Source organism: Panthera pardus, unplaced genomic scaffold (genome assembly GCF_024362965.1).
Source record: "Panthera pardus isolate Hobbes unplaced genomic scaffold, ASM2436296v1 HiC_scaffold_11, whole genome shotgun sequence".
NCBI lineage: Eukaryota > Metazoa > Chordata > Mammalia > Carnivora > Felidae > Panthera > Panthera pardus.
In genome coordinates, this window is record NW_026526666.1 from 11,182,097 (window position 1) to 11,193,598 (window position 11,502).

At 44.1% G+C, this 11,502-nt stretch overlaps 1 protein-coding gene across 4 annotated transcripts in view; it reads left to right on the top strand.

Moving 5' to 3' along the window:
* ST7L (suppression of tumorigenicity 7 like) overlaps positions 1-11,027 on the top strand; it is a 103,706-nt gene extending 92,679 nt beyond the window's left edge. For all 4 annotated transcript variants that reach the window (XM_053891135.1, XM_053891132.1, XM_053891125.1 and 1 more), the window contains exon 15: positions 10,786-11,027. In XM_053891135.1, the coding sequence (XP_053747110.1) occupies positions 10,786-10,851 (66 nt within the window). In that variant the 3' untranslated portion in view covers positions 10,852-11,027. The remainder of the gene's footprint in view (positions 1-10,785) is intronic.
* Positions 11,028-11,502: the final 475 nt, after the last annotated feature.

Genomic DNA, 11,502 nt, shown 5'->3' on the forward strand with positions numbered 1-11,502 from the left:
TTCTTTGGCTTCAGCTGTCTTCACAGTCAAGTGGGACCGTGTCTTGGCACAACATAGATGCTCAACTATTAAAGCATGTTGCTGAGCTAAGGAGGCCCCCAGAAACATCAGCAGCTCGAAGAGGGAGGGCAGTGGATGAGGGGACAAGACTTCTCCCTAGTGCTTACAGGCTACCTTTGCTGTAGAGTGGACAACCCAAGATGAGGCTCTGCTCCTTCCTTTTCTTCCTCCCCTCCCCTCCGAGCCCCCTGGCTCCCCAGGAGGAACCCCAGGCTGCAGGAGCCAGCTGCCTGCAAGAGCTGCACTCAACCACTTAACTAGAGAACAAATACGGAGCCAGAGAAGAGGTTTTCTGGGATCTGCCACTTTGGACTTCATATCTCAAAATAAACTTTCAGTCTCAAGGTCCTAGACGCTACTGGAGAGCTCAGCTCCTCACGCGAGGGCCTGTTGTGGGGCTTCCAGGCCGAGGGTCAAGGCCAGAGGCTCAGGCTAGTGCCTGACCTGCTCCTCCCTCCCACCCCTACCCTCACTCCACCCTAATGGGAGGCAGGGGAGGAGTCACTAATTTGGGAGTCAAGTTCTCGTCTGGAGGGCACTGCATAGAGTCAGGTTGGCACTTATTGAACACCTGCTGTATGCCCAGCACTGGCCAGAGCATCCTAAATGACACAGAAGGAGACAAAGGGTCTTACTCCAAGGTGTTTTCTTGCAAATACAATAAAGCCACCCGAGGAGTGGTTCACTAGGCTTTGCTGTTCGAGGCTGCATACCGCAGATTTAGTGGGCAGTGACAACAGAGGCCTTAGGGAAGAATCCCACCTCCCCGAGAATCCTGGATTCCCTGGGGCAACCAGCAGAGCCAGTCCCCCTTCTTCCTCAGGGTGGCACCGTAGCCACCTGCCTTCTCAAAAGTGGCTGCCCAAAGGAGAAGGGTCTCCCCCCTCACCCTTGATATCTAACCTCACGCTCTGCTCCCCCATGGGGACTTCCTTCACTCTCTTCTCAGCTGCGTGAGGCTGAATGATTTTGAGTTTTTACTGGCCCTTGGATGAGAGTGGAGATGAGCTAAGGGGAGTTCGGGTGGTGTGGGTAAACAGCTCTTACTCTACCCTGGTTGACCCCCGAGGAGGAGGCTCCCCCTTCCCTGGACCCCTTTGGTGATGACCTTCTCTCTTTCCTGGTGGGTGGGAGGTGGTGTGGATGGTAATGAGCAGAGAGAAAGGCCGAGAAGGGGCTGGGGGGAGGTTTGGATGGGAGTCAAGGAATTCCTGAGCCTGCTGCTTGCACAAGGAGCCCTGAGACGCTTTTCCTGAGCTTTCTTTGCAGACCGAGGCAAGTCTTATTTGAAATGGGGCCAGGTTCACACAGGCCTCCGTGCCCCCACCTCGTCTCTCCCTCCCCAGCCACCCCATGCAGGTGTCTAGGGAAGAGGAGGGAGCTTGGGAAGAACACAGGGGCTTTTAAGGGGGGTGGAGTGGGGGAATCTACACTTTGCACACCGCCTGACTGGCCTCTCCTTGGTATTTATGAGCTCCCAGGCGAGGCATGGAACGTGTCTCAAAGAGGCCAGGCCAAGAGGGCTTTGGAGGGAAGGAGCATCCAGCCCAAACCAGTGAAGGGGGCTTGGTGGGGCAGGCCAGAGACAGGGACCCTCTTCCTCCCAGCCAGTGGCCAAACAGGAGAGTAGATTCCTCCCCCAGGGGGCCTGGGAGAAACAGGGAGCTAGGGGAGAAGGGGAAGGAAGGGCAGAGGCTTGGGGAGGCGGGACCATGGGGGCGGGGCAAGGGGGTCTGGAGCCTTTTAGTGTTTTGGCTGTAATCAGACTGGAGCCAGGCGGTAGGCGGGCTCACAGCCATCCTGGGCGGGTGGCCCAGGTTCTGTGTGAGGCCAGTGGGTGTGCTGCTGGGATTCTGGGTGGTCACTGACCAGCCTAACCCCAAGGGAGAGTGGTTCCCACTTTGCCCCCAGCCACCCTCTCCCAATCTGCCTGTATCAAATAACACTGAGCTCTCTTTCTCTCCCCACCACCTGTTCTGGGTCCTAGAATGATCTGGAAGCGAGGTTTGCTTCCAGCGGACCCAAATCTGCGGAACCCACTATCTTCCTCCCTCCCACTCTGCCTTCCTCACTTTGCTCTGCTTCTTGCTCTCCCCATGTCCTCTCTGTGTTTCTCTAGGTCTGTCTCCGTCTGGCTCCTATTTCTATCATGCTGTGTCCATTCCTGTCTTTCTATGTTTGTCTCTCTGTCTGTCTTCGTTTGTCTTCTCTGTGTGTCTGTGTCTGCTGGCCTTTTGCCCGCTGTCTGAACTTCTCTCCATCTTTCTCTTTATGAATCTCTCTTTCTCTTTATGTCTCTCTCTTGTCTTTCACTCTCCATGTCTTTTCTGACTCCCTCTGTGTGTCTGTGTTCCCTTCTGTATTTTTCTGTGTGTATCTTTGTTTCTCTTTGTCTCTGTTCTTCTCTTTCTCACACCTTCCCCCATAGGCCCTGCAACACGGTGCAAAGCACACTGGACTGAAAGAAATCAGAAAAACCGTTTTCCCTCAACCCAGCCATGCATGATTCTGAGCCTGCTGCGTGCACAAGGAGCCCTGAGACGCTTTTCCTGAGCTTTCTTGATTTCCATGATTCCGAAGGTCACTTTTGCACTCCTGGCCTCAGTTTCCTCACTGGCAAGACAAGTGGGGTGGACATCTAGTTCCCTCTGTGGGGGCCAATTTCTGTCTCTCTCTTTCTCTCTTGTTTCTTGTAGGACAGCCCACCCTGTTCTCCAAGGCCTCTGCTGCTTTGCTCCCTAGATTTGACCCTGAAGTTAGGACTCCAGCATCCTTTGGACCCCCAGTGGGAAGGAGTCTTTGATACTGTCAGCCAGCAGGCCCCAAAAGGAGGAGGACTCCTCACTCCTTCACCCCCTCAAACATCAGGGTAGACAAGGGCCCTTTCTGGGGCCATGTCTGGCACACAAACCAGATTAGCTCATCTCTCTAATCCTCTTTGTGCTGGGGCCCCTGCCAGACAGGGACACCCACAGTGCAGAGCAAGGGTGTGTGTGTGTGTGTGTGTGTGTGTGTGTGTGTGTGTGTGTGAGTGTGTGTGCAGATTCTTGGAGAAAGCAAGACTAAGGTTCTTCTCCCTCTGGGTACCCCCTCCTGCCTGAAAAGCTCAAAATCAGCAGCCCTCACTCTATAAGAAACCTCATCAGGCTTGAGCCAAATCAGGGTTCTCATAATCCCAGTCTGCCCCACCTACCCAATCCTTTTTACAGCGTCCCTAGGGCTGGAAGCCACCCCTTCCTTCTCCATACGTAACCCCTGGCATATGTGCGAATGTTATATTTTAGTCTAGGAAAAGTCTGCTTCTTCCATTCCTTCTTGAAAAGCCTGGAAAGCCTGGAGTGTAAGGCAGGGCACAGGGGACATAGGGGCAAGGGCGGGTTGGGGGTGGGGAGTAGACGGTCCCTGGGTTTCACACTCCAAGTTGGAGGCCTCCAGTCCCTCTGAAGTTTCATTTGGAGAGGTCTTTCTTGGCTGATAAGATCAAAGCATTCCCTCTGCCAAATCATTACCTTATTTTCGAGGCAATTACAGAACTTATTGTATCAATTAGCCGGGTCTCCAGCTGCAGCCGGTTATCTCTGTCTGCCTGGCGCTCGCTGAAGAAAGGGTCGGCCGGGCCCAGCCAGCCGGGCCCCAGAGGAAAGGGCAGAAGCGGGGCCACGGCCCGGGAGCTGTCCGGCTGCTTTCAGCAGGGACCGGCAGGTGGAGGGCACTGGGGAGCCCTTGCGAGGACGAGGAACCCGGCGGCTTCTCCTCACGCGCCCCGCCACTGCCGCAGGAGCGCTCTTGTCCGCGGCCGTCACACCTGCACGCCTTAGGTGGCCCGGGAGCGCAAACCGGCTGAGCCTGGAGGGGAGTGAGACCGATGGGCCGGCCGGGCCAGGGCCCCGGCTCCGCGGAGGAAAGCGCTGAGTCCTCCAACATGCCTGTCCCTTCCCGACTTGCTGGTGCGTGACTCACTGTGGGCCGCGCGCCCCGCAGTGGCCTTTTCTAGAAAGGCACGGCAGGATGAGCTTCGTCAGAGTGGGCGCTCGTGCGTTTGCAGACTGGGAGAAAACCTTTGGACGGAGTGCGTGGCACGGGGAAGTCGATGTCCCCGTGGGTGCGCGAGTGTGGCCTCTGCTCCTACCCTTCCTGCAGAGCCACGCCCACACGTGGTGTTGGGGTCAAGTGGAGGGTCCCTTAGAGCTCCAGTTCTCAAACTTTGTTCTCAGATCCCTTTTACGTTCAAAAATTATTAAGGACCCCACAGACCTTTTATTTATGGAGGTTATAGCCATCCGTGTGAAAAATGACAAGGAACACAGGAGCCAGCAGAGAGTGCTCCCAGTGGCCAAAGCTGGACAATTGGAGCAACAAAATCGTTTTGGATTATAACCTAAAGTATAAATAAACATGCACGGATCCCTACTGATATAAATAAATGAATAAATAAATACAAGGGGAGGAGAGACAAATACCGCATGCAGAAGAATTCCAAATAATCTATGTAGCTACTCCTCCAGTGTGGCCTCCAGGTTGTGACCTCCCTCCAAGAGTACAGAACAGAAAAGGGCAGGAGTGGTGGGGAGTAACTTCACAGGGCAGAAAGCTGACAAACCTCAGTTGGGTGATCACAGTCAACATCAACAGCGAAAAGTCCTGTTGATAATATGTACCCTGGATATGATGTGATGAGAATGACACTACTCCTCTGTGATTTCCCTCCCCTTAATGCCAGTGTAATCATGAGATTACACTGATTCACACCTGTTGAACCATTCTTGCCACGAAGGGATACATCCCACTTGACCATGAGATATGATCCTTTAATTGTGCCATTGAATGCAGATTGCTGAGATTTTGTTGACGATTTTTGCATTTATATTCATCAGGAATATTGGCCTGTAATTTCCATGCAGTGTCCTTGTCTGGCTTTAGTATCAGGGTAATCATAACCTTGTAAAATGAATTTGGAAGTGTTTCTTCCTCATCAGTTTTTTGGAAGAGTTGAGAAGGCCTTAGTTCTTTAAATGTTTCGTTCAATTCACCAGTAAAGCCATCTGGTCCTGGACTTTTCTTTGTTGGGAGATTTTTGATTCCTGATTTCACTTCCTTATTAGTTATAGATCTATTCATATTTTCTGTTTCTTCATGATTCAGTCTTGGTAGATTGTATGTTTCTAAGCATTTATGCATTATTTATAGGTTATCCAATTTCTTGGTATATAATTGTTCACAGTTGTCCCTTCTGATCCTTTGTGTTTCTATGGTATCCCCTGTAATGTCTCCTCTTTAGTTTCTAGTTTTATTTATTTGAATCTTTTCTCCTTTTTCCATTAGTCTAGCTAAAGATTTGTCAACTTTGTTTATCTTAAATAAAAACTTTTAGTTTTGCTGACCTTTTCTGTTGTGTTTGTAATCTCTATTTCATTTATTTCTGCTAACCTGGGGCTTAGTTCTTTTCCTCTTCTTCTTCTCCTCCTCCCCTCCCTCCCCCTCCTCCTCGTCCTCATCTTCCTTCTTCTCCCTCTTCTTCCTCTGGTTTCTTAAGGTGTCAAGTCAGGTTGTTTATTTCAGGTCTTTCTTTTTTTCTTAATGTAGGCATTTATTGTGACAAACTTTCCTCTCAGAACTGCTTTTGCTGCATCCCATATTGGTATATTGTGTTTCAATGTTCTTTTGTCTTTTAATATTTTTTGATTTCCCTGTTGATTTCTTCTTTGATCCATTGACTGATCAGGAGCATGTTATTTCGACATATCTGTGACTTTTTCAGTTTTCTTCTTGTGCTATACCACTGTGATCAAAGTTCCTTGTTAAGATTTCAACTTTAAGTTTGTTAAGACTTTTTTTGTGACCTGACACATGATTTATCTTGGAGAATGTTCTATGTGCACTTGAGAGGAATGAGCATTCTGCTGCTGTTGGATGGAATGTTATATATATATATATGTCTGTTAGATCCATTTGGTCTAAACCGTACTTCAAGTCTTATATTTCCTTATCAATTTTTTGTCTGGATGATATATCCACTAACATAAGTGGAGCATTGAAGTCACCTTCCATTCTTGCATTGCTGTCTATTTCTGCTTTCAGATCTGTTGATATTTGTTTAATATATTTATGCACTTTGATGTTGGGTGCATATATATTTATAGTTGTTATAGCCTCTTGATGAGTCGCTCCCTTTATCATTATATAATGACCTTCTTTGTGCCTTGTTAGTTTTTTACTTAATGTCTATCTTGTCTGATAAAAGTATAACCACCTTTACTCTCTCTTGGTTTCCAGTTGCAAAAATATCTTATTCTATCCCTTTACTTGCTGCCAATATAAAGATTTAAAGCTGAAATCTTTTGAAGGCAGCATATAGTTGGGTCTTTTTTGTTTTTTAAAAATCCATTCAGCCACTCTGTCTTTTGATTTGAGTATTTGTCCATTTACATTTAAAGTAATTTTTAAAAATTTTTTTTAATGTATATTTATTTTTGAGAGAGACAGACAGACAGACACAGAGTGAGCAGGGGAGGGGCAGAGAGAGAGGGAGACAGAATCTGAAGCAGGCTCCAGGCTCTGAGCTGCCAGCACAGAGCCTGATGTGGGGCTCGAACTCATAGACTATGAGATCATGACCTGAGCCGAAGTCAGATGCTTAACCAACTGAGCCACCCAGGCGCCCCTACACTTGAAGTAATTATTGATAGGTAAGGGCTTATTATTGACTTCTTGTTCATTGTTTTCTGGCTATTTATCATTCCTTTATTTTATCCTCTCTTGATGTCTTCCTCTGTGATTTTATAGTTATACTGGTATGCTTTGTTTTCTGTATCTTGATCTTCTATGTATCTGCTGTAGGTTTTGCTTCATTATTACTAGGATTACATGAAACATCTTATAGTTGTAACAGTCTATTTTAAACTAATAACTTTGATCACAGAGAAAAATTCTACCCTTTCATAGCCCCCTTATTTTATGCTTTTTTCTTTTAATATTTATTTATTTTTGAGACAGAGAGAGAGAGAGAGAGAGACAGAGGGAGATAGAGAATGCGAGTGGGGGAGGGGCATAAGAGAGGGAGACAAAGAATCTGAAGCAGGCTCCAGGCTCTGAGCTGTCAGCACAGACATGGGGCTCAAACTCATGAACTAAGACATCATGACCTGAGCCAAAGTCAGACGCCCAACTGACTGAGCCACCCAGGTGCCCCTCATTTTATGTTTTTGATGTCACAATTTACATGTATCCATTAAAAAATTATTTTAGCTACAGTTATTAATAATATACCTTTTAACCTTTATACTAGAGTTAATTGCTTTACATACCACCATTGCAATAGACAATAGAGTATTGTGAACTTGACTCTATACTTACTTTTACCAGTGAGGTTTTTTTAATGTTTATTTATTTATTTTGAGAGAGAGAGAGAGAGAGAGCGAGAGCGAGAGCACATGCACATATGTGGGGTAGGGGCAGAGATAGAGGGAGACAGAGAATCTTAAGCAGGCTCTGTGTTCAAAGCAGGGCTCAAACTCATGAACCCATGAGATCATGATGTGAGCGCAAATCAAGAGTCAGACACTTAACTGACTGAGCCACCCAGGTGCCCCTGCCAGTGAGTTTTACACTTCGATGTTTTTCATGTTACTAATTAGCATTCTTTCATTTCAGCTTAAAAGCTTCTATTATCATTTCTTATAAGGCAAGTCTAGAGGTGATAAATTCCCCCGGATTTTGTTTGTCTAGGAAAGTCTTATCTCCTTCATTTCTGAAGGACAGCTTTGCTGGGTAGAGCACTCTTGGTTGGCAGTTTTTTTTTTTCTTTTAGTACTTTGAACATATCATCCCACTCTTTTTTAGTCTGCAAGATTTCTGTTGAGAAATCCACTGATAGCCTTATTGGGGTACACTTGTATGAGTCAAGTTGTTTTTTTTCTTGCTTCTGTTAAAAGTTTTTCATTGTCTTTGGTTTTTGACCATTTTATGATAATATGTCTTGGTGAAGTCTTCATTTTCTGAAAGTATTGTTTATCATGAATGGGTATTAGATTTTGACAAGTGTTTTTTCTGCATCTATCAATATGATCATGTGATCGTTCTTCTTTAGCTTGTTGATGTGACATATTATACTCATTGATTTATCAATGTTAAACCAACCTTACATACTTGGGATAAATCTCGCTTGGTCATGGTGTGTAATTCTTTTTCTACATTGTTGATTTGATAAAGTTTCATTACGGTTTTTTGCATCCATGTTCGTGATAGATAATGGTCTGTAGTTTTCTTGTACTGTCTTTCTCTGGTTTTGGTATTAGGGTAATACTGGCCTCATAGAATGATTTAGGAAGTATTCCCTCTGTTTCTTTCTTCTGGAAGAGATTATAGAGAGCTGATATAATTTTGTCCTGAAGTGTTTGGTATAATTCACCAGTGAACCCATCAAAGCCTGGTATTTACTATGTTGGATGGTTATTAATCATTGACTAAATTTCTTTAATAGATATAGGCCATTCAGAACATCTATTTTTTGAATGTAAATTTGGCAGATTGTATCTTTTAAGGAGTTGGTCCATTTCATCCAGGCTATTGGATTTGTGGGCATAGGGTTGTGCTTTTTCTGTTGTTTGTTTTTGTTTTTGTTTTGCATCTACACTTAGGTTTATTTTTAAATTTTTTTTTCAAGTTTTTATTTAAATTCCAGTCTGTTAATATACAGTATAATATTAGTTTCAGGTGTAGCGCTTAGTGATTCATCACTTATATACAACACCCAGTGCTCATCACTAGTGCCCTCCTTAATATCCATCATCTATTTAACGCATTCCCCCCCCCCCCCACCTCCCCACCAGTAACCATAGTTTGTTCTGTATAGTTAAGTCTGTTTCTTGGTTTGCCTCTCTTTTCTTTCTTTCTTTCTTTCTTTCTTTCTCTATGTTAATTTGTTTTGTTTCCTAAATTCTACATATGATTGAAATCATATGGTATTTGTCTTTCTCTGACTGACAGATTTGGCTAGACTTATTCTCTCTAGTTCTTTCCACATCATTGCAAATGGCAAGATTTCATTCCTTTTTATGCCTGAATAATATTCCATTGTATATATACCACATCTTCTTTATCCATTCATCAATCACTGGACACTTGGGCTGCTTCCGTATCTTGGCCATTGTAAATAAAATTGCTTATAAACATAGGGGTGCAGGTATCTCTTTGAATTAGTGTTTTTGTATTCTTTGGGTAAATACCCTGTAGTGTGATTGCTGGGTCATAGAGTAGTCCTATTTTTAACTTTTTGAGGAACCGCCACTGTTTTCTACAGTGGTTGCACCTGTTTGCATTCCCACCAACAGTGCACGAGGGTTCCTATTTCTCCGAGTCCTTGCCAACACTTGCTATCTCTTGTCTTTTTGATAAGAGCCATTCTAACAGGTGTGAGATGATATTTTGGCTTCAACTTACATTTCCCTGATGATAAGTGATGATGAACATCTTTTTATATGTCTATTGGCCATCTGGATGTCTTATTTGGAGAAATGTCTATTTATATCTTCTGTCCATTTTTAATTGGATCATTCATTTTTTAGGAACCGAGTTTTATAAGTTCTTTGTGTATTTTCGATACTAACCCTTTATTGGATATATCATTTGCAAATATCTTCTCCCATTAAGTAGGTTGCCTTTTAGTTTTGTTGATTGTTTCCTTTACTATGCAGCTTTTTATTTTGATGTAGTCCAAATAGTTTATTTTTGATTTTGTTTCCCTTGCCTCAGGAGACATATCTAGGAAAAAAAAACTGCTTCAGGCATGATTTATATTTAAAAAATTTATTTTGGGCACCTGGGTGGCTCAGTTGGTTAAGTGTCCGACCTAGCTCATGTCACAATCTTGTAGTCATGAGTTCAGGCCCCGTGTTGGGCTCTGTGCTGACAGTGCAGAGCCTGGAGCCTGCTTCAGATTCTGTGTCTCACTCGCTGCCCCTTCCTTGCCCACGCTCTCTCTCTCTCTCTCTCAAAAATAAATAAATTTTTTTAAAGTTTATTTATTTATTTTGAGAGAAAGAGAGGGATTGGTGAGGGGCAGAGAGAGAGAGGAGAGAGAGAATCCCAAGCAGGCTCTGCACTGTCAGTGTAGAGCCCATGTGCAGTTCGATTTCACGAACCGTAAGATCATGACCTGAGCCAAGATCAAGAGTTGGATTCTTAACCTACTGAGCCACCCAGGTGCCCCTAAAAAATTTTTTTGATGTGTGTTTTATGGCCCAAGAATGTAGTCTGTCTTGGTGAATGTTCCATGTGAACTTGAGAAGAATGTATATTCTGCTGTTGTTGGATGAAGTGGTCAATAGATGTCAATTATAACCAATTGATTGATATTGCTGTTGAATTAAACTATGTCCATACTGATTTTCTGCTTGCTGTATCAGTCTATTTCTGATAGTCTGGTGTTGAAATGTCCAACTGTGATTTGAGATCTATTTCTCTTTGCAGTTCTATCAATTTTTTCTGATGTAGTTTGATGCCGTGTTGTTAGGCACACACATATTAAGGATTTCTAAGTCTTCTTGGAAAGTTGGCTCCTTTATTATTATGTAATACCTCTCTTTATCCCTGGTAATTTTTCTTACTTTGATGTCTGCTCTGTTTGAAATCAATGTAGCAACTTCTGCTTTTTAAAATTAGTGTCAGCATGATATAGCTTTCTTTATCCATTTACTTTTTTTTTTTTTAATGTTTATTTGTTTTTAGGATAGAGAGAGACAGAGCACGAGCAGGCGAAGGGCAGAGAGAGAGACACACACACACAGAATCTGAAGCAGGCTCCAGACACCAAGCTGTCAGCACATAGCCTGATGCGGGAACCCATGAACCGTGAGATCATAACCTGGGCCAAGGGCGGATGCTTAACCGACTGAGCCACCCAGGTACACCCTTTATCCATTTACTTTTCATCTATGTCTTTATAATTAAAATGGATTTCATGTAGACAACATACAGATGGTCTTCTTTTTTTATCCATTCTGGCAATCTTTGTCTTTTAATTGGTATATTTAGACCACTGACATTTAAAGTGACTATTGATATAATTGGATATTTGCTTCTGTATTCTATTTGTTGCCTTGTTCTTTGTTCTTATTTTTGTCTTCTGCTCTTTTTATGCCTTTTGTGGTTTTATTTTTATTTATTTATTTAAAAATATTTTTTTAAGTTATTTATTTTGAGATACAGAGAGAGCGGAGGAGGGGCAGAGAGAGAGGGAGAGAGAGAATACCAGAGAGGCTCGTGCTGTCAGTGTGGAGCCCGATGTGGGGCTCAAACTCACAAACCATGAGATCACGACCTGAGCCGAAATCAAGAGTCGGACACTCAACCAACTGAGCCACCCAGGCACCCCTTGCCTTTTGTGGTTTTAATTGAGCATTTTATATGATTCCATTCTCTGTCCTTTCTTAGCATATCAATTAT